General features: G+C 40.0%; 1 protein-coding gene across 4 annotated transcripts in view; it reads right to left on the bottom strand.

The window, feature by feature from the left end:
• Positions 1–23648, bottom strand: part of LOC106584406 (guanine nucleotide-binding protein subunit alpha-11) — a 69084-nt gene extending 45436 nt beyond the window's left edge. The window contains exons 1-2 of one of the 4 annotated variants that reach the window (XM_014169689.2): positions 22707–23645; positions 22419–22544 (exon numbers count right to left, since the gene is read on the bottom strand). In XM_014169689.2, coding sequence (XP_014025164.1) covers positions 22419–22539 — 121 coding nt within the window. In that variant the 5' untranslated portion in view covers positions 22540–22544; positions 22707–23645. Of the gene's footprint in view, positions 1–22418 lie in introns of all 4 variants that reach the window. The other 3 variants (XM_014169690.2, XM_014169691.2, XM_014169688.2) reach the window with 3 other exon arrangements.
• Positions 23649–24630: the final 982 nt, after the last annotated feature.

The following is a 24630-nucleotide window of genomic DNA, read 5'->3' as shown; positions in this document are numbered from 1 at the left end:
CATAGAAGAATACAGGTGTGCCAAGCCTGTAGCGTCATACCCAAGAAGACGCAAGGCTGTAATTGCTGCCAAAGGTGCTTCAACAAAGTACTGAGTAAAGGTTCTCAATACTTATGTAAAATGTAATCAGTTTATAAAAATGTGTAATAAATGTTAAAATAAATGTTTTGCTTCATCATTATGGGGTAGCGTGTGTAGATTGATGTGGGAGATAAACAATTTAAGAATAAGGCTGTAACGTAACAAAATGTGGAAGAAGGCAAGTGGTCTGAATACTTTGATTCTTTAAAGCAAAACTACCAAAACTATTGCTGATGGTGAACATGAACAATGGAAATAACATCTATTGTAAGCGCTGTTCAACAGGTATAGCCAGATGAGCTCTCTCCGGTAGCTTACAATTTTCAACAGCACGTACAGTTGCAAGAAAAAGTATGTGAACCCTTTGGAATTACCTGGATTTCTACATAAATTTGTCAAAAAAATGTGATCTGATCTTCCTCTAAGTCACAACAATAGGTGTGCTTAAACTACTAACACAGAAATTATTGTAGTTTTCTTGTCTATATTGAATACATAATTTAAACATTCACAGTGTATGTTGGAAAAAGTATGTGAACCCCTAGGCTAATGAATTCTCCAAACTGAGTCAGCTAATCTGGAGTCCAATCAATGAGACGAGATTGGAGACATTGGTTAGAGCTGCCCTGCAATATAAAAAAAAAAAAATCACAAAATGTGAGTTTGCTATTCACATGAAGCATTGCCTGATGTGAACTATGCCTCGAACAAAATCTCAGAAGACCTAAGATTAAGAATTAGGGATGCACGATATATCGGTGAACATATCAGAAATCGGACGATATTAGCTAAAAATGCCAACATCGGTATCGGCCCGATGTCTAGTTTAACGCCGATGTGAACAACCGATGTCAAAGCTGACGTGCACACCTACATAACATAGGTGCATGACGTAATGACGCCACATAAAATGTTGCATTACACGTGCAACACAGCATTCCTAACCTAGCCCACAATGTCTGCTGTGTGGATCGAGCAGTCAACAAGTCGAGATGTCATTTGAAAGAGTAAAAACATTTCAGCGAGACAATTCAAAGGCGAAATCCATTAACGCCAAGATAAAGGAATTCATTGCCCTTGACAATCAACCGTTCTCTGTCGTGGGTGATGTACACCGGTACACACTAACATTACCAAGTGCGCAATTGTTCAGATGTTGCCCTACCGGAGTTAGTAATAGCGTCACTGCTATTAGCTTCACGACATACTATGGAACGCCGTTTGGGTCTTTGCGTGTCAAAAAAGATACGTCAAATAACACCATTTGATGCGTTAAATAAGCTTTTTAAATTTGACACGTCAAATAACACCGTTCTATTATAGAATGTTGCGTGTTCTGAATTTGCATGTGCAAGCCAAGCACCACCGCTAGCAGTACCAGTGTCAAAACTGTACAACAAAAAAAGTCTGCAAACAAGCAAACACCGGCCACGAACCATGGGTTTACAATACCGCGTTGGCAATAAAGCATTATTTGTTCGACCGCAACTTCTGGGGTAGTTAACTAGCTTTAGCTTGGTACCTAGCTAGCACCAATACAACCAGCCTGAAAACAAGTACCAGTAAAAACTGCAGTCATTTTCTATTCTTAGCAATGATTTAAGAATCCTTGTGACTAAGTGTTAGCTAGGTAGCCACTTGTTGTTAGCCTATTGAAATTGAACTTCAGTTCATAAAAATAATGGCTAGCCAGCTACTTAACCCTGTTGCCCAAAGCTAACATTCTAAGCAGCCAGCTAGCTTCATCTGGCAAGTGAGGCGCGACCTGACCGGGTTATGTGTTGTGACGCTAGCCACAATAAGGATTAGGCACAATAGTGGAATTTGCGGTTTGCATTCAAAATAAAAGTACCTCTTTGAAAGTGATGCAGAAGGTTACAATTGACATTCATATTGCACTGTACAGCTTTGCCTAAGGATTGGGGAACAATGAAATGGGGTATCAGTCTACTCAATACCCAATATATTTTTTTCCTAACATCCTCCTCAGAGTTATCAGACTCCAAAACAACCATGCAGTATTATTATTCCTCAGGAATAGTGTCATCAATACACATAGGTTGACAATAAATGTGTCTCAATTCAAAGTCCTGCAATAAGAGCTACAATGCTAATGTTCTCTGGGTGTCATGGAGTAGACTGAAACCCATGTCATTGAGCTACAATCCATAGGTAAGGCTGTACAGTGAAATAAGTATGCCCCCAATGCAATTAATTCTAAAGTATAATACATCCAGAGTGACCAACAGATTTTAGTCCAATTTACCAATGATTGTCTTTTGTTGATTTTATATAACATTCCAACCTTGTTTAGCATGATCTATTCAATTATGGCATAATTCTACTATTTGTATTCATTTGCATCACTGTCAATTACATACTTTTATTTTGAAGGCTAATTGCAAAGTCCACTATTGTGGCTAATCCTTATTGTGGCTAGCTTCACATAGATGGGGCCGACCACCATTAATCAAGTAAGAACGTCTTATAAATTAAGGTTATTTTAGATGACACCTAGCTAGTTAACTAGCTACTGAAACAGATGTCGTTTTGCTATGTTTTTGGGGAAGAACATTGTTTGCATCCATGAACTAGCTAGCTTTAAAAATAAAAAAATTAAAAAAAATGATGACCAGCACTGTAGGTGCGCGAGACAACTTTACCAGCATCATAGCATACGTATCGATGAATCGTTGTGACATATGAAATACGAGTGAGTGTAATCAATGTGCAATAATTACGTAAAAAATGATGAACGCGTTAAATTATGTGACGTGCAGTCATTTTCAGGTCCTGATTGGTCAATAAGCGTATTTGACATGTCAAACAGTGTTAATTGACGTGTATTTTTCTTTTTACATGCAAAGACCCAAATGACGTTCCATAGAAATCCAGGTTGAGAATGAAACGACTGAACAACGAAACAGCACAGCAAGTAAGTGAAAGAAATGGGTTTTGATTATGTTTTACTGGTAATGGGGACATACGTCAATGCCAACAAAATAACTTTTTGGTCAGTGTGGTGCGTAACCTTTATTTAACTAGGCAAGTCAGTTAAGAACAAATTCTTATTTACAATGACGGCCTACCCCGGCCAAACCCGGACGATGCTGGGCCAATTTTGCGCCTCCCTATGGGACTCCCAATCACGGCCGATGTGATACAGCCTGGATTCGAACCAGGGACTGTAGTGATGCCTCTTGCACCGAGATGCAGTGCCTTAGACCGCTGCGTCCGTGTGTATTAACTATTTAACTAATAGAATGCTAAAAAAGGCCTCTAAAATGTACAATATCGGTATCATTTTTGGGGGGGGCAAGGAAAATATCGCATATCAGTATCGGCAAAAATGTCAGTTGCGTCACTATTAAGAATTGTTGACTTGCATAAAGCTGGAAAGGGTTACAAAAGGATCTCTAAAAGCCTTGATGTTCATCAGTCCACGGTGAGTCAAACTGTCTATAAATTGAGGATGGTCAGCAGTGTTGCTACTCTCCCTGGGAGTGGCCGTACTGCAAAGACTACTGCAAGAGCACAGCGCAGAAAGCTCAATGAGGTTAAGAAGAATCCTAGAGTGTCAGCTAAAGACTTACAGAAATCTCTAGAACATGCTAACATCTCTGTTGACAAGTCTACTACACGTAAAAGACTAATGAAGAATGGTGTTCATGGAAGAAACCACTGCTGTCAAAAAAAAACATTGCGGCACGTCTGAAGTTCGCAAAAGAGCACCTGGATGCTGGCAAAATATTCTGTGGACAGATGAAACTAAAGTTGAGTCGTTTGGAAGGAACACAACACTGTGTGGAGAAAAAAAGGCACAGCACACCAACATCAAAACCTCATCCCAACTGTTAAGTATGGTGGAGGGAGCATCATGATTAGGGCTGCTTTGCTGCCTCAGAGCCTGGACAGCTTGCAATCATCGTTAGAAATTAATTCCCACGTTTATCAAGACATTTTGCAGGATAATGTAAGGCTATCTGTCAGCCAATTGAAGCTCAACAGAAGTTGGGTGATGCAACAGGACAACGACCCAAAACACAGAAGTAAATCAACAGAATGGCTTCAACAGAAGAAAATACACCTTCTGGGGTGGCCAAGTCAGAGCCATGACCTCAACCCGATTTGAGATGCTGTGGCCTGACCTCAAGAGAGCAGTTCACACCAGACATTCCAAGAATATTGCTGAACTGAAACAGTTTTGTAAAGAGGAATGGTCTAAAATTTCTCCTGATCGTTGTGCAGGTCTGATCCACAACTACATACGTTTGGTTGAGGTTATTGCTGCTAAAAAGGAGGGTCAACCAATTATTAAATCCAAGGGTTCACATACTTTTCCCACCCTGCACTGTGAATGCTTACAGTGTGTTCAATAAAGACATGAAAACATAATTGTTTGTGTGTTATTAGATTAAGCAGACTGTTTGTCTATTGCTGTGACTTAGATGAAGATCAGATCAAATTTTATGACCAATTTATGTAGAAATCCAGATAATTCCAAAGGGTTCACATACTTTTTCATGCCAATGTAGATAACCTAGCAAATTACATAGGTTTCCCAACTAATAAAGCCCAATATCACATAAGCCATTTTAGCTGAAAGTACCACGCAGATCAGGAACAGGCAACCTACCTCACATTGATCAGCTCATGAAGCTGAGCACAGTGCGCAGTTTGACTAGCCTACTGATATTGCCTGGGGCTGTTCGACATACAAAATTACTTGTAGATCAATTACTCCACACAATTACACACAGTTTGACACTGAAGGAGAGCGGAGAGGACGCATCAGTAGTCACAAAATATTAGGTATTTTGGGAAGGTACAATGAAATCGCTTTTCTGACGGATGCATGCTACATTTCGATTGGTTTGGGTCTGCAGACTGATGCACTTGTATCCTAAAAAATTTCTAATTCGGGGACCAATACATATCGGAGAATCTCTACATCCCTACTCTGCATTCGATGTGTCAGCTGGAACACAGAGCAGAGAGATGAGAACACGCACACTTCTGAGTCCTGGCACTCAGCTCTCTAACACACACACACACACACACATCTAGGAGGGTTTCAGCACAGGGACTGAGTGTGTCAGTGGATGTGCTGCCTGGCACAGTGGCGGTGGAGGGAGGTAGAGGTGGGCCACCCAGTGGGAGGCAGAGGGGGCTGGGGACACAAATCCACTCACAGCAGAGCAGCATCTCATTAGCCAGAGGAGAGCTCGTCCTGGACATCAACAAGTTGAGCTGCCTGGTATCTGAGTCTGGAGCTCAGCAGCCTAAAACACTTCCTTCTGTTCCAGAGAGCAGGGTCTTTCAAAACACCGAAAATGTAGGACCGGGGGGTTAGGTGGCTAGGCGACCATCTGTCTTGACCTATAATTACAGCTACCTAACTAAAAGGCATATGTACAAGAACGTTACATGCACTCCGACACACACATAGAGTCTGGCATGAATGAAAGTGTAACAGAGTAAACCTCATACAAGGCTGTTGCTGCTGCAGCTCAGTTCTGTACACATTTATTCACTTGTAACTTTCATTTGCTACAACGAGGAGTGCACCTCCTAAGCCGGCTTCTCTAAACAGCTAACACAATCAGCCACACCCCTGAGAAGAGCACAAATCACAAAGGAACAGCACATTTATTTAGTTCTGAAACACAACAAAACCACCACTACATCGGCGTTCTTAAATGGAAGCCACAGATGCTCAAATCCAAGGTCATTAACCCTTTTAAAATAATTTATGAAAGTGAAATGATTAATCATTTTGCTCACAATGTAATTTCCCTCATTAAAATTGAGTAACAAAGACTGTCAACCTGTGTGTACTGAACACTATTCAGAAAAATTATCAATGTAATTCTCAAATGTGACTGTGATTAGCTAAAAACAAATATATAGTAATACAGACCCCTCCCCCTGATAACAGTTTGCCACTGGAGGGAATCCTCAAGGTCCTTGTTTATCTTTGCAATTAGTGATTTTCAAGGCAGTAACACCAATGAAAAGTGCTCGACATTCAGGGCTGCCCCGGGGAAGATTTAGAAATGTTTCGGGCCAGTCAATTATCCCAGTCAGTAAAAAAAGTATAATAATATTGCAATTTTTATCTAGGCTATATAAATTATTAGAAAAATATGAATTTCCGAAGCTGTTAGTTCATTATGTCGACTGTTTATTACACGTGCGCCACACACACACACACCTCGTTTGAGATAATCGGTAGGGCTGAGAGAGATAGCGCAGCACTCAAACCACTGGTTGTTGAGTGGAGCAGCTCACTGAAGACAGACAGTGGTAGGGGTAGGAAAAATGTTGCAAGTTATGATATCTACCAGTAAATGTTAAGGACAAAGGGTATGCAAACCAGGTATTTAAAAATGTAAAAGTCTTGGAACATTAGCAATGCGCAATTCAGTCATCATTGAACAGCCTACATTGAATTCAGACATTTCCTCAAGCCAAATGTTGAGCCCTGAATGACATACAACTTAGGGACACGTGTTTTTATTGATCTATACAATAGATCTTTCATTTCTAGCATTCAAAATAAAATGCTAAAATCTTAAAAACAACCCAATTTGCTTGCACTAAGTACCTTAAAATAATGTAAAAAAAATTGCAGTATAAAGAAATTGCATTGTTTACTCAAACCGTTCAATATAAACAAAAACACATGACGTGTTTTTAATGGTTGCAAAGGCGAGTGACACAAATGCCACCGCAATACAAGAACGACCAAGCACAGTGCACTACAGAATCAACAGTAGTGAATATGGATCCCAAATGAAGTAAGGATGAATTAGATAGAACTCAAGTTCAGGCTTAAATGAACAAACAAAGACGCAATGCAATATGACATGATTAAAATAGTTTGGGGAATGGCCTCGAGGGGGAAAGGAGTTCCAATAACAGGCCTTAAGGTTATTTATTATAGCTGCTGGTGGTAGGGAGGTGGATGGTTTTCGAAAACTGTTGTTGAAAATCACCTTTTGAGAGAACGAGGGTAATTTGACATAAATACATCAAGATTTACGCACACTGGATGAGAGACAAAGGTGATGATTGCAAAAGCCCATAGGTTAAACAGCTAGCATGAGGAATGTGCATTATTATAAGGTGCTTATTATAAGGTAAATAACAATGTGCACATGGATAACAGGAAAGAGAAAAAAAACAATTAGCTCTGCTGATCTGTTTATTCATTCCCACTATGCCCGTAGAATAGGAAATAAAGTGAATTATGTTATGCTTACTGGATGAAGTTAAATGAGCATTCAGACCAGCCTTAAAGATCGAACTTCCGTAAAACTACATTTGATGCCATATTGCTTCACACTGCCATTCTTTGAATACTAATAACATCATTTGACATCCTTTTCCATCCCCTAACTGAAAGATTACAGCAATTTAGAGTTGATCTTTCAACATTTTCATTTTACCATCTCATTATTTCTTTGGGAGGAAAAGCAGGGCAATATTGTTCCCTTCTACTATGATATTTTTAGTCAATATCCTTGCCAATTCAGATGCCTGCTAACACACTGCCACTGAACTGGGGAGTTGTTGGAGCCTTAACAGGGCTGTTAAAACCTTTCACACTTCTGGCAAGACAATACCTTGGCCTATACCTTATGTTATTCCTTGCTCCTACATCTGTATTAACCAGTGGGTAGGGCCAGGAATCAGCTATGCAGCCTGGAGCTTTCCTAAACGAGTCACATGATCAGGAAAACTCCAACGAGGTTTGTTAAAATTCCTCATCACATTTCAACCGACAATAAACCTGACTTTATGGTCTTATAGAAGGGCCAGTGAAGTGTAATCTTGATTCCTTTCCTCCTTTTCTGCAGAGACCTCACCAAGGCCAACTGTGCTGAGGAAGGCCAGGCTTGTTTTCTCTGAGGAGAGATATTGTATGAAGCAGTGTTCATGACTGTGGCCATACACTTAAAGCCAACTGCTAACTAGCATGACTGACTAATCTAGTCACGACAAGAACTTATGTCAACTACAGACAGAACTGTGACATGGTGGTAGGGAGGTCATTTCTTCCATGAAGCCATAAGGTAAACGTTCAGAAACAATATACACTGAACAAAAATAAACACCATGTTAAGTGTTGGTCCCAAATGTAAATGTAAAAATAAAATAAAAAAGGAGGTGCAACTCAATATTAGCATGGTGTTCCTAATGTTTTGTACACTCAGTGTAGTTTACCCAGTAGCAGTTTTCCATTTTTTCATGAAGAGTGTAAAGTTGGTAAAATAGTTTTACCAGCAGTATGGCGCAGTCAGGAGAAGCTACATTTCTAAAAGTTCCAAGCGGTAAAAACTATTTGTTTTGAGACAGGGGTGTCACCAAAACAATGTTGTATTCATTAGGTATGTAGCTAATTTTGAAAAGGCGCATGATGATATATTACAAGCTCAAAACATATTTCAGCAAAAATGACAATTATGACAGTAACTGTGGGCTTTTGCATGACAATTAATCCTAGCCCTAATCTTTACCCAAAATGCCATAATCGTCACAGACTTACTTGGGATCTAATAGTGATTGACCACCTCCACTGATGGACATGGATGTTTTAAATCTGCTTTGTAGCAATTTCTAGATGTGGTAGCCGATCACAACATAGATGTATTTGTATAGAGATCTGCCAGCCCTGTCCAATTTTTTTGAGTACCAGACGCACAAGGCAAATTGGAGAACTAGCACGCACCGAATTGGGGTTTACCTTCCACGGAGTGGAAAAGGGATTTGTCCATGTGTTTACGTACAGCTGACAGTCGGCAAACTCAGCATCACAACAAACAGTAGGAGGGGGCAGACACTGGGTAGTTATGTCGAATAATGATGTATTAATCTCTTCATTTCCAGTGACACAAACTCCATACATGTCTGTGTGTTGCAGCTCGAGAATCGGGATGTTAGATTTTCTCAGTGGATTTATTTTTTACTAAAAAGGTTAAAAAAAAATTAAAAAGTCAGGCCCTTCTCATTTCTGCGTACTTTTAAGATCTCGTACATGGACAGAGAATTGGGTAGTTGGTACGCAGAATGAGTGCATGTTGGCAGGTCTGTGTATATTTGAGATGGGATACATTTGCAGAACAAAGCCTATGAATGGATTGTCATCTGAATAGTTTGTTAATGTAATTGGATTTCAGAAGTTATTTTTAATGTCAGGTGTAGACTCAGCCTAAGGCCATTCATTAAAATGTGTACAATTTGCCCAACTTTGTCCAAATCCCTGGAAACCCATTTGTTCCCAAAAGCCACCCTTAATCCAGATATAGGCCAAACACTATATTCTCTCCTGAATTAACCTGAAACATAAAAACACAAAAAAGATTTGACAGTCGCTAGAATCTCCCAGAACGCCCAGGTTTCCTGGCCTCCGTTCACACACTGCTAGTGTAGCAGCTAGGCCTTGTTCTTCGCATTTCCTTTCATAAAAGGCCATCATGCCTTAGTTGGCTTATGAATTGGCAATAACTGTTCCAGAGTTAATAAGGCAGTGGTCAAAAAAAGAAATCAACGGCTGGCTATATTAAAAACTCTTAGTATGCTTAACCAATGCCCCTTGACAGAGATCAGCTTGTACAAAGACCTTGATGATCCAGGTTTTCCGGATTAAAGCCTATGGTTTTAAACACACTAAGAAATAGGCTTCCAAACAAATCTCATTAACACTGAGAAGAACCAATTAAAATGTGCAATTATGAGCAGCAAATAGAGGGAAACCGGCAGTTCCAAGTGTGTGTAGAGACATGGACAGAGTTTCTGAACAAGTTTAACACATTCTGGAGCAGGGGAAATCTACCTGATAATGTAGCAAAACATAGCCTATTGGTCTAACATTTCAGTAACACCTTCAAAATACTGTACATTTCCCAGTATAAAATAGTCACCTACAATAAGCCTAATACTTAATTCTTGAGCACCAAAAATATGGCCTGGTAAAGTACAAAAGACTGATTTTCAAATTCACATTACGTACACTAGTGTTGTCGAAATATCAGAATTTTGGCTTCGATACCAGGTTCAGTATCACGATTAGGTTTGCACATTTTGGGGGAATATTCAGAGGTGGAAACATTCCGTGGGAATTAACGGGAATATGGGAATTAATGGAAATATGCAAATTAATATTAATACCACTTAAAATTGAGATGTTTTTTGTATTGGATATATTTACCATATAACATAAGTCAACATAATTGAAATGATTAAATCCTTCCAATAGAAAAATAAATAAAATGTAGTTACAAATTGAACTTTAATGAAATGGGATGATTTCACTGAACAACAAAAGAAAGGGAATACTGAATGATCCATAGCATCTCCCACAAACGTTTTCAACATACATCTGTAAAATGATAGTCTAGAAACAAAAGCTTTGGTTGTCTTCCTCTCAAGCAACCATGTCTTCTCCCTGGACCTCCTCAATGTCCACCTCTTGAACATCAGACTCTGAGGCCTCATCTTCACTGTCACTTTCCAACCTTGTTGAGGATGGCTCGTTGTCAGGCTCAAAAAACCTCAAATTTGGCACGGTGGAAAATTTGGCCTCATCCAGGCCAAGGTGGTAAGACACGGTAGTGATGACACCATAGGCCTTGACGATCTCTGCACCAGACAGGATTCTCTTGCCAGCATACTTGGGGTCCAACATGTACACTGTGGCGTGTATGGGATTCAGGTAGAAAGAAGTCTTAACACTTTTTGATGTATTTCAGAACGGCAGTTTCCACTGCTTGGGGCAACAGTGAAGTGGGCAGGACGGTACAGATTTCTTCTCTTACATCTGCAAGCAGATTCTGAACATCAGACAAGATGGCATTGTCTCCCTCAATCCATGCAATGGCAACTGCTATAGGTTTCAGGAGTTTCAGGCTGCTTACCACTCTCTCCCAAAATACATCATTCAGGAGGATCCTCTTGATGGGGCTGTCCATATCGGCAGACTGCGATATGGCCATTTCTTGGAGAGACTCCTTCCCCTCCAGGAGACTGTCAAACATGATGACAACACCACCCCAAAGGGTGTTGCTGGGCAGCTTCAATGTGGTGCTCTTATTCTTCTCACTTTGCTGGGTGAGGTAGCCATTTCATTGGCTCTCTTGTAGTGTATCCATTGTTTTCAGTGCCATGATGTCCTTGAGGAGCAGATTCAATGCATGAACAGCACAGCCAATCGGTGTGAAGTGAGGGTAGGACTCCTCCACTTTAAACCAAGCAGCCTTCACGTTCGCAACATTGTCTGTCACCAGTGCAAATACCTTCTATGGTCCAAGGTCCCTTACTACTGCCTTCAGCTCATCTGCAATGTAGAGACCGGTGTCTGTTGTCCTTTGTGTCTGTGCTCTTGTAGAATACTGGTTGAGGGGTGGAGATGATGTAGTTAATTATTCCTTGCCGACGAACATTCGACCACACATCAGAGATTACTTCAATACAGTCGGTTTTCTCTATGATTTGCTTGACCTTCACTTGAACTCTGTTGAACTCTGCATCCAGCAAATTAGTAGATAAAGCATGTCTGGTTGGAGGAGTGTATGCTGGGCGAAGAACATACAGAAATCTCTTCCAATACACATTGCCTGTGAGCATCAGGGGTGAACCAGTGGCATACAAAGCTCGAGCAAGACATTCATCAGCATTTCTCTGACTACGTTCCTCCATGGAGTCAAAAATAACTTCTGATTCCAGGAGGACCATGAGCTGTTGCTATCAATAAGGTGTCCGATTCACCATTTTCACCTCGAATAGAAGTAGAGGGACTTTTGTCAGAGGTTGCTTGTTGTGAGCGCTGAGGGAACTTTATGCAATTGGCCAGATGATTCTGCATCTTTGTTGCATTCTTCACATATGATTTGGCACAGTCTTTGCAAACGTTACACAGCTTTTCCTTCTACATTAGCTGCAGTGAAATGTCTCCACCCATCAGATAGCGCCAATGGCATTTATCTGTAAGGATTAGAAAGAAAAAAAAAGAGTAAAAAAGAAACAATACACAATTCCATGTACAGATAAATAGTTAAGCAGTTAGATTAAACAACTCCTTTGTAAGATAAATGTTTTAAAATGAAACATGTATGGAAACAGGTGATTTAACACTCCTCCGCTAGCAGGCTCAAGCAAGCTAAAACCCAAATGGTAGCAAAAGCTAACTAGCAGAAATTGTTAACAAATTAGAAATGATTTAAACAAACATCGCTGTAGGCTACTATTTACTAGTTAACAAAAAATTCTTTATGTCATAAAATATACTCACCCCACCCAGTATTGTAATCAAAACTTACCAGAAAGCATGTAGTCCTTGGCTCAGACAAGTGTAGTAGTGTGGGCTCAAAAGCATCTCATTAGTGTGCAAGATCTTGAGAATCAGCTATACATGTGATGGAAGAATGCACTGCGCATGCAGAGGGTTGCAATTCCATTGAATTGGGGATAGTTTAACCAAAATATGCCACAAGACCTAGAATTGCCTTATGTGTATCCCACAAAAAAAAGGTTCACTGTTGTAAGCCAACTTTTTTGATGAATTTAAGCAAAATACCCGGGCTTAACTTATGGAAAATTTTCGGAATGTTTCCGACCCTTTGCAACCCTAATCACGATACTCGATACCATCACCAGGGCATAAAATTTCATTTTTGGTCTACCAGCCACTGCGGCAGGTAGATTTAAAAACCTACCGCTCAGATGTTTTTACTAGCTACATTTTTTCTTGCAGGTAAAATTACACCAACAAAACATGAGCATGCTTTGTAATGTTTCTAAAACATGTATTAGTAGTAAGAAGTAATGTGGTATATTATTGAATTTTTTTTTTGTGATGTGATTCACTTAACCTGTTATGGCTAGGGGGCAGTATTTTCACGGCTGGATAAAAAACGTACCCGATTTAATCTGGTTACTACTCCTGCCCAGTAACTAGAATATGCATATAATTATTGGCTTTGGATAGAAAACACCCTAAAGTTTCTAAAACTGTTTGAATGGTGTCTGTGAGTATAACAGAACTCATATGGCAGGCAAAAACCTGAGAAGATTTCATGCAGGAAGTGGCCTGTCTGACAAGGTGTCGTTCTTCTTGTCTCTTTATTGAAGAGTGAGGATCTTAGCTGTCCCGTGACACTTCCTACGGCTGCCATAGGTTCTCAGAAGGTGGCAAAATGCTGGATCGTGGCTTTGCAGGCTCTGGCTGAAACAAAGTAGCGCGTTTGGGTAGTGGCTGGTTACAGTACTGTGAGACTCAGGCTCGTGCCCGCGTCGACCGAAAGCTTTGTTTTCTTTCCTCTGTTCAGCTAAATGGACATTCCCGGTCGGAATATTATCGCTTTTTTACGAGAAAAATGGCATAAAAATTGATTTTAAACAGCGGTTGACATGCTTCGAAGTACGATAATGGAATATTTAGATTTTTTTGGTCACGAATTGCGCCATGCGAGCGACCCTTCTTTACCATTCGGATAGTGTCTGGGACGCACGAACAAAACGCCGCTATTCGGATATAACGATGGATTATTTTGGACCAAACCAACATTTGTTATTGAAGTAGCAGTCCTGGGAGTGCATTCTGACGAAGACAACAAAAGGTAATCAAACTTTTATAATAGTAAATCTGATATTGGTGAGTGCTAAACTTGCCGGGTGTCTAAATAGCTAGCCCGTGATGCCTGGGCTATGTACTTAGAATATTGCAAAATGTGCTTTCACCAAAAAGCTATTTTAAAAATCGGACATATCGAGTGCATAGAGGAGTTCTGTATCTATAATTCTTAAAATAATTGTTATGCTTTTTGTGAACGTTTATCGTGAGTAATTTAGTAAATTGTTAGAAAATTCCCCGGAAGTTTGCGGGGGGTATGCTAGTTCTGAACGTCACATGCTAATGTAAAAAGCTGTTTTTCTAGACGCCCATTATGGCCGATTACATTGCACTCCACGAGGAGACTACGTGGCAGGCTGACCACCTGTTACGTGAGTGCAGCAAGGAGTCAAGGTAAGTTGCTAGCTAGCATTAAACACATCTTATAAAAAACAATCAATCAATCTTAACGTAATCACTAGTTAAACTAGTAATATCATCAACCATGTGTAGTTAACTAGCTTGTTGTGCGTTGCAAATAATCAATTTATCATCGAATCACAGTCTACCTAGCCAAACGGGTGATGATTTAACAAGCGCATTTGGTGCAACAACAGTGCTTTTTTCACAATGTACCTAACCATAAACATCAATGCCTTTCTTAAATCTGCATATTTAGTTAAGAAATTCATGTTAGCAGGCAATATTTACTAGGGAAATTATGTCACTTCTCTTGTGTTCAGCGCAAGCAGAGTCAGGGTATATGCAGCAGTTTGGGCCGCCTGGCTCGTTGCGAACTGTGTGAAGACCATTTCTTCCTAACAAAGACCGTAATTAAATTTGCCAGGATTTTACATAATTATGATATAACATTGAAGGTTGTGCAATGTAATAGACTTATGGATGCCACCCATTCTATAAAATACATAACGGTTCCGTATTTCACTGAAAGAATAAACGTTTTGTTTTCAAAATGATATGGTCAAATCCGGAAACTATTAATGACCTAAGGCTCGTATTTCTGTGTGTTTATTATAATTAAGTCTATGATTTGATATTTGATAGAGCAGTCTGACTGAGCGGTGGTAGGCAGCAGCAGGCTCGTAAGCATTCATTCAAACAGCACTTTACTGCGTTTGCCAGCAGCTCCTCGCAATGCTTGAATACAGCGATGTTTATGATTTCAAGCCTATCAACTCCCGAGATTAGGCTGACAATACTATAGTGCCTATAAGAACATCCAATAGCCAAAGGTATATGAAATACAAATGGTTTCGAGAATTCCTATAACTACAACCTAAAACTTCTTACCTGGGAATATTGAAGACTCATGTTAAAAGGAACCACCAGCTTTCATATGTTCTCATGTTCTGAGCAAGGATCTTAAACGTTAGCTTTTTTTACATGGCACATATTGCACTTTTACTTTCTTCTCCAACAGTGTTTTTGCATTATTTAAACCAAATTGAACATGTGTCATTATTTATTTGAGACTATATTGATTTTTATTTATGTATTATATAAAGTTAAAATAAGTGTTAATTCAGTATTGTTATAATTGTCATTATTACAAATATATATCATACATTGTATGATAAACATTAAAATATGATGGCCATGCATACATTTTGCAAAAACTACCTTGCTTTTTAACTATCAATTAATTTGTGGCTGCTAGCCAAACAGGGTTGCATTTCTGTCATCATCTGATGAAAATGAAGCTATTTTATGCCTAATGTGTTGCACTAATGTATTTTCTGTAAAGGAAAACTATATTTGCACGCCCCTGAAAACTCTATTGAACCAAAAAAAGACTTTCAAATGCAGGTGAAATACACTGCTCAAAATAATAAAGGGAACACTTAAACAACACAATGTAACTCCAAGTCAATCACACTTCTGTGAAATCAAACTGTCCACTTAGGAAGCAACACTGATTGACAATAAATTTCACATGCTGTTGTGCAAATGGAATAGACTAGAGGTCGACCGATTAATCGGAATGGCCGATTAATTAGGGCCGATTTCAAGTTTTCATAACAATCGGTATTTTTGGCCACCGATTTGCCGATTTGTATTTTTTTTTTCATTTGATGTTTATTTAATTTTTTTAAACCTTTATTTAACTAGGCAAGTCAGTTAAGAACACATTCTTATTTTCAATGACGGCCTAGGAACGGTGGGTTAACTGCCTTGTTCAGGGGCAGAAAGACAGATTTTTACCTTGTCAGCTTGGGGATGCAACCTTACGTTAACTAGCCCAACAATCTAACCACCTGCTTTACGTTGCCAAGGTAAGTTGCTAGCTAGCATTATACTTATCTTATAAAAAAAAAACAATCAATCAATCATAACTAGTGTTTAACTACACATGGTTGATGATATTACTAGTTTATCTAGCCTGTCCTGCTTCGCATATAATCGATGTGGTGCGCATTCGCGAAAAAGGACTGTCTTTGCTCCGACGTGTACCTAACCATAAACATCAATGTCTTTCTTAAAATCAATACACAAGTATATATTTTTAAACCTGCATATTTAGTTAATATTGCCTGCTAACATGAATTTATTTTAACTAGGGAAAATGTGTCACTTCTCTTGCAACAGAGTCAGGGTATATGCAGCAGTTCGGGCCGCCTGGCTTGTTGCGAACTGTGTGAAGACTATTTCTTCCTAACAAAGACAGCCAACTTCGCCAAACGGGGATGATTTAACAAACGCGCATTTGCGAAAAAAAGCACAATCGTTGCACGACTGTACCTAACCATAAACATCAATGCCTTTCTTAAAATCAATACACAGAAGTATACATTTTTAAACCTGCATATTTAGCTAAATGAAATCCAGGTTAGCAGGCAATATTAACCAGGTGAAATTGTGTCAGTTCTCTTGCGTTCGTTGCACGCAGAATCAGGGTATACAGAATCTGGCTCATTGCGAACTAATTTGCCAGAATTTTACGGTACTATGAAATAACATTGTAGGTTGTGCGATGTAACAGGAATATTTAAACTTATGGATGCCACCCGTTAGATAAAATACGGAACGGTTCCGTATGTCACTGAAAGAATAATGTTTTCGAGATGATAGTTTCCGGATTTGACCATATTAATGACCTAAGGTTTATTATATTATAGTTAAGTCTATGATTTGATATTTGATAGAGCAGTCTGACTGAGCGGTGGTAGGCAGCAGCAGGCTCGTAATAGTCAAAGATATATGGTTTAGAGAGAAATAGTCGACGCGTCATAATTCCTGTAATAACTTGCGGCTGAACTTGAAAGGGGTTCCTTCGTTATTTTACCGTTCATGTCTTCCATAGAGAATGTCTTGATCTACTTCAAATAAGGTCTGTGTTTTGTGCTTAAACCGCCTCGGCGTTTTGATACCCGTGTAAATCTCACTAGGTAACGTTTGTCAACATATTTTCATAAATCCACTCTACAAATTTTTTTATCTTTGCTTATATTGATCAGAGTTATATCCTATGGATATCTACACAGTTATAAAATTGGCAAGGTGGTGTAAGCCTAAACCAAACACAGACCTTATTTTAAGTTAATCAAAAAATATCCTATGGATCACAGGTAACTTAAACTCTATTTTTATTATACAAACAGTTGAGAGTATTTGTCTCCTAAGCAGACTCTTCAGTATCGTTGTCACTTCAGAGCTGTGTGCGTGTGTGTATATATATAATGTGTGTGTGTGTGTGTGTGTATATATATATATATAATATATATATATATATATATAAAAATGACAATAATAAATCGGCCGATTAATTGGTATCGACTTTTTGGTCCTCCAATAAATCGGTATCGGCGTTGAAAAATCATAATCGGTCGATCTCTAGAATAGACAACAGGTGGAAATTATAGGCAATTAGCAAGACACTCCCAATAAAGGAGTGGTTCTGCAGGTGGTGACCACAGACCACTTCTCAGTTCCTATGCTTCCTGGCTGATGTTTTGGTCACTTTTGAATGCTGGTGGTGCTTTCACTCTAGTGGTAGCATGAGACGGAGTCTACAACCCACACAAGTGGCTCAGGTAGTGCAGCTCATCCAGGATGGCACATCAATGCGAGCTGTGGCAAGAAGGTTTGCTGTGTCTGTCAGCGTAGTGTCCAGAGCATGGAGGCGCTACCAGGAGACAGGCCAGTACATCAGGAGACGTGGAGGAGGCCGTAGGAGGGCAACAACCCAGCAGCAGGACCGCTACCGCTGCCTTTGTGCACGGAGGAGCAGGAGGAGCACTGCCAGAGCCCTGCAAAATGGCCTCCAGCAGGCCACAAATGTGCATGTGTCTGCTCAAACGGTCAGAAACAGACTCCATGAGGGTGGTATGAGGGCCCGACGTCCACAGGTGGGGGTTGTGCTTACAGCCCAACACCGTGCAGGACGTTTGGCATTTGCCAGAGAACACCAAGATTGGCAAATTCGCCACTGGCGCCCTGTGCTCTTCACAGATGAAAGCAGGTTCACACTGAGCACATGTGACAGACGTGACAGAGTCTGGAGACACCGTGGAGAACGTTCTGCTGCCTGCAACATCCTCCAGCATGACCGGTTTGGCGGTGGGTCAGTCATGGTGTGGGGTGGCATTTCTTTGGGGGGGCCGCACGGCCCTCTATGTGCTCGCCAGAGGTAGCCTGACTGCCATTAGGTACCGAGATGAGATCCTCAGACCCCTTGTGAGACCATATGATGGTGCGGTTGGCCCTGGGTTCCTCCAAATGCAAGACAATGCTAGACCTCATGTGGCTGGAGTGTGTCAGCAGTTCCTGCAAGAGTAAGGCATTGATGCTATGGACTGGCCCACCCATTCCCCAGACCTGAATCCAATTGAGCACATCTGGGACATCATGTCTCGCTCCATCCACCAACGCCACGTTGCACCACAGACTGTCCAGGAGTTGGCGGATGCTTTAGTCCAGGTGTGGGAGGAGATCCCTCAGGAGACCATCCGCCACCTCATCAGGAGCATGCCCAGGCGTTGTAGGAAGGTCATACAGGCACGTGGAGGCCACACACACTACTGAGCCTCATTTTGACTTGTTTTAAGGACATTACATCAAAGTTGAATCAGCCTGTAGTGTGGTTTTCCACTTTAATTTTGAGTGTGACTCCAAATCCAGACCTCCATGGGTTGATAAATTGGATTTCCATTGATTATTAAAGGAAAAAGTATTTAATAAGATTATTTCATTCATTTAGATCTAGGATGTGTTATTTTAGTGTTCCCTTTATTTTTTTGAGCAGTGTAGTTTAAAAAGTTAATTTGATGTCTGCGTTTTGAAAATGCTGATATCTGACCTCTAACGCAGGCCCTTTGCGATACCACAAAAAAATCAAAAAAGTTTTAGCCAAAGTCATAGAATGGCACTTGATCCAGACAGAAACTCAGCAACTGCTCTGTTCAATCGTTGGGCATCTTGAGTTCCACATCATTAAACTTGAAAAATTGTATGTCAGTTTTTTTGATACAGCCATGTATGCATCAATTAATCAATTTGACTTTGTTTTTTACGAATCTAACTACAAAACAATGGTAAATCTCTATTCATAAACTGGGTAAATCAAGATGTAGCCTAGGTCTATTCACAATACAGGTGAATGCTTATTATTTAATAGGAGTGTGTGCCTGCAGAGTTATTGAGCTTGTATTAGGTGATTTCATTTGGCTAGAGATGACAATCCCTTCCATTTAGTACTTATTTTATAGGCAACTGATAGGAGAAAATTTTACTGTACCGATCAACATTTGCATAAAAAAGCTCTCTTTTATAAAAGTGTGCGCTGTCTCTTTAAGAAAGTAATGATGACATTTCCAAGGCAGAATGTGGCTATGGAATCTAGTGGAAACCAGACAGGAGGAGAGGGAGATGGAGACGAAGACGTGAATGAGTTTGTTGAGAGAGAGAGACTAAGTGAATTAATAATTTTTTGGTGACAATCTTAGAAATCAAAATATTTAGCATTATGGTTTAAATATTATCACAAACAAAGTACTAGGGCAGTGAATTCATCTGTAAGCTAGCATGGAAAGTTAGCCTACAATTAAAGCTGGAAGCTTCTGGTATCGTCTTGAATTGTAAAACAAAAAAAAGTGTTCTAGCCTGTATGGACATTGTTTCAAGAACAGTAATGAACAGTTTCAACATCTCTACATGCAGTGCTGCATTTATTGAAGTGTGTTAACTTCTGTGCAGCATGAGTGGGGAGCTAACAATGCAGGCCAGACAGCTCTAGCAATGAATGAGTAAGTAGAGTAGACACTTTGGACTATAAAAGGGGCTGCACAGATTGAGAGGATCAAGTCTGTCTATCACGTGAGATACATTTGACTGAAGTACCGAATGTAACAAATTCTACTACCAAACCATTTATTGAAAAAGTACCAGTTTCGGTATAAGCGCAACACTAATGTCCACTCCACCAGCGTTTGTGCTGATCCAAGCTGTAGTGGTGTGTAAGAGTAAACTATGTCCATGCTGGTATTCATACTGTACATTGGTCACTCCTTATAGAAATCAGTTGCTACTATTACAGCAACCATCAAGATCAAACCAGCCATTACTAGGGCCATGAGTTTTTCCTAACCTCACCAAGAAAAACTCTGGTTTCTAGTTATAAGTTATCGGGTCATGTGGTCAGGTAAAAACGTATGGACCTACTTACCATCCCAATGGGTTAAATTATGCAACTTCTCTCCCTACTACACTGCTCTGCATGTAGAGAAAAGTATGAACAAGGTGAAGTCAGTTGTGTGATGCCTCTGTTGTCCAAGAAGCCTCTATGTTGTATTTCTTACAACCATGTCATCAACCTGACAGTCACTGTGATACAGCTCAGTTATGTCAGCCCTGGAGGCACAGCGGCACAAAAGGCCCACCACGAGGATGTCTGATTTTGTGACCCAAGCTCCAGATTATGTCTCTGATCTAATTATTTTCTTAATTGCTGCTCCTTCCCCCCCCCCAACTATAAAAACACAAGAACGATCTGAAGAGACATTAGCTCTGACTACAGAACCCATGAGACTTAACCCACTGTAGCTTACTTACTGAACAGCGTAAACTAGCCTATACTCTAGTAATGCATGCAAAGTTGATTTCAGTTTGCCATTCAAACTAGACATCTATGATAACATAATTAATCTTTGATAAAAACAGAAGACAAATCTAGAGTGAACAAAGGTCAACTGAGCCAGTGTTTGTTGTTCAGTGGTGGTGTTGAGGCTATACGCAGGTATACGCTGTATACCCACTTTTTCTTCCAGTGGGCACTTCTACACTTCTTAATCCCAAAGTAGTGTAGTGGAGGTTTACGCCATATTAAAAATGTAGTACAAGAGAGAAATCATGCACAAAGTAGCCTACACAAACCACGTGAAATATATATTGGAATAGACTAGCATCTAGGCAGCAAGAGCGCACAGCTCACAACTGGTTATTGCATGGAGCAGCTCACAGAAGAACGACATCGGTACCCGGTAGGGTTGGTAGGAAAGTAATTTGAACTTATATCTACCAGTAAATGGTAACTAAGGATATGCTAACCAGGTATTGAATAAGTTTGGTCTGAAGCCTTGGTTGAATCTTTGCCATGCGTAATTCAGTCATCATCCGCTGTTTGAATAAAAATGTTTAAAGGCTTTCCCAAAATAACCTTCCCAATTAAAATGTTGACTGCAAAGTATGCCTACTTAGTAGAATGATATAATGATGATTTGTATCAATCGGGATGGCATTTGATTTGCAAACTCTGCCATCACATACGGCGGCAGGTAGCCTAGTGGTTAGTCCAGTAACCGAAAGGTTTCTGGATCGAATCCCCAAGCTGACAAGGTAAAAATCTGTCATTCTGCCCCCAGTTAACCCACTGTTCACCGGCAGGCCGTCATTGTAAATAAGAATTTGTTCTTAACTGACTTGCCTAGTTAAATAAAGGTTACATTTAAAAATAAAATGGGACAAAAATACAGTACAGAAACACAACTAGCCAAAGGGTCTCTTGCTAGGTGAGCAATTGTAAACAGCAACTACACCCCAAAAAAAAAAAAAAAAACATTTTTCCCAGACCTAAAAAATGGTCTCCTGATAATAAGCATTGTTGAGGTCTTACATCACATGTCCTTTTCCTATACAACAAAAATGTGATTGAGAGTGAAAACCTGAAAGATCTATCTGGAAAAAGAAAACTATAGGCAAACATTTTGGTAAAATTACAGTATAGCCACTTCTCCAGGCACCACTGGTGTTGATGAATGTACAGCTTTGACAGATGGGCCATTTCAATGTTACCATAATTTGTGTAGAAACATAGGTGTTGGGCCTATGTAGTAGCAGGATTTCGAGTACAGTGTTCTTCTCAATGCCATTCAAATCATAAAGTGAAATCGGCTTTATATAAATCGGATAACGTAATCAACATAGGGAAACTGTGGTTTACTTCAGCAGTCCTGTTATGTAATTGGGGGCAACTTGCTTTGCATACTATAAATCTTTATACAGCAAATACACTGTCATATCATTAGACATAGCAACAGCATCATTTATGCCCTGATGAATGGTATCACTTCAGCAGTGATGCCTTATTGACTCCGACATTTAGAGCAATCACATACGAATTCCAGCAATTTAAGATGCATGCATCTTTCTGCATAATTCAATTATGGGTTAGGGGTGTGTATGGAGGAAGAATGGTTTAATGTTACTGTACCCAATAAAAGCAGTTTCAGTTCCCTCCTCGCGTCTCTCTTGTCTCGGCGAAGCTGCTTATCGATCTCGGCGTTGATTCGTTTGGACTCCTTCGCCTCCTCGCTCAGGCAACAAGCCATCATGGATTCTAAAGTCATCACCGCAGTATTTAAAAGCCCGGCTTGAATGGGGCGCCCACGCCTCACACTTAGTAGCAAATAATTGTTCTGATCCCTTTTGTAAATCAGAATGGACAGTCCAGTGGTAAAAACAAATGAGTGTTGTGGATGCAACAAATGTAGTCAGTTACCTACGATTAAGTTTGCCCTCCTTCGAAGACGCCTGTGTGCGAGCTACTGTAGCATTGGCAGCAGCTACACCGAATATTTCACAGCCTGCAAGTCTCGTGCAACTGTCAAGTTTGGGTTAATATAGTTGAAGCAGACACAAATATAGATAATAGGGCCCAGTTTGCTATGCTAAACTCGACAGCAACTAGCCAGCGACGACAGCTGAATTTGCTAGCTAACACTTGACAGTCATCTGGATAACTAACTTAGCTAGCTATTTTGCGTTTCTCTCCAAAAACGAACAATCTGTCTTGCCAAATGTTGTAGTTGGCTCTAGCATCAACTCCTCCAACGCATCTAAATTGCCGTGTGCTTACCAACCCAGGTCCTGGAGACAAGGGGACAAACTTGGCTGCCACATCTGTACAGTATCCTGCTTCGCCTAGCCGCCCCAGAACCAATACCTTAAAACGCCCGAGAAGTGACAAAGAACGTCTGTGAAACTGTCCATCAGCTAACTAAAGGAGTAACTAGTTGTCAAACGGCAAACCACAACGTGGATTTAAGAAAAAGATAAAAGCCGCAAAATAATCCTTTAAAAAAATAGCTTTATTTAGCTAGGATAGGAAGCTAGCAATCTCGTGTGTTGCTTTTGCTAGCTAGCTAAATGTGGCTTACCCGCTAGCGGTAACGTTAGCTAGCTGGCTAAAATGGATAGCTAGCCATTTATATTACATTTAGCTAGCTAACGTTCTTCATTGTGGTAACATTTTCCAAAAACTTAGCTAGCTATGTAGACTCAAACTAGCTATCAAAAATGTATAAAAACCTAACTGACAGCAAATGTGACCTTATCTGTTTTTCGCCCCCTTTGAATATTTTTCCTTCATCCCTCGGTGTGATGTACACACTACTTTGTTGCTGGCGACACTTCGGGAAAAAGTGACTGACAGAGCGAAAGCAAATCAAAACGGAGAATGGAGGCGGTTAATCATAAGGGAATGGGTTGGGTTTACGCTGTCTACGGGCAGGTTTTAAAAGTTTGTTAGAGAAACCTACAAACTCTTTCCTTTGGTTTTCACTAGTTACCCCAGCCACAAAGTCGAAATTGGCTCGTACAAATTCATGAAATCAGAAATGTACTTTTTGGTCATTATATAAGTTAGCAGTGGTTATAGTTAGGTTTGAAATCACAGTTTAATACGGTAATTTGTAGAAATTGGCGTGGTTTAGATATAAGTATGACAACTAGTGACGAACTACATTCTTTCGAGGAACGTCAACCACGTTCCAGATTTAACTGGATGGACAACGCCCATCCCGTCAAACGTCGTTAGTCACTGCCGCGTTTTATTTTACTAGGCAAATTCTCATTTACAATGACGGGTTAACGGCATTGTTCAGGGGCAGAACGACAGATTTTTACCTTGTCAGCTCAGGGATTTGATCCAACAACCTTTCGGTTACAGGCCTAACGCTCTAACCACTAGGCTACCTACCGCCCATGTTCATATACTCATCGAAGTTACTATTTCCTAGTTGTGATGTCAGAAATACAACTTTGTTTAATAAAAGAGTGTCTATTATATATACAGGACCAGCCAAAAGTTTGGACACACCTACTCATTCAAGGGTTTTTCTTGAATTTTACAATTTTCTACATAGTGAAGACATCAAATCTATGAAATAACAAATTTGGAATCATGAAGTAACCAAAACAAGTGTTAAACAAATCAAAATATATTTTATATTTGAGATTCTTCAAAGTAGCCACTCTTTGCCTTGATGACAGCTTGCACACGCTTGGCATTCTCACAACCTCCTCCATGAGGTAGTCATCTGGAAAGCATTTCAATTAACAGGTGTGCCTTGTTAAAAGTTAATTTGTGGAATTTCTTTCCTTCTTAATGCGTTTGAGCCAATCAGTTGTGTTGTGGTAAAGTA

The sequence above is a fragment of the Salmo salar genome, chromosome ssa23 (genome assembly GCF_905237065.1).
Source record: "Salmo salar chromosome ssa23, Ssal_v3.1, whole genome shotgun sequence".
Lineage (NCBI taxonomy): Eukaryota > Metazoa > Chordata > Actinopteri > Salmoniformes > Salmonidae > Salmo > Salmo salar.
This window is presented reverse-complemented; position numbering and strand designations above follow the sequence as displayed.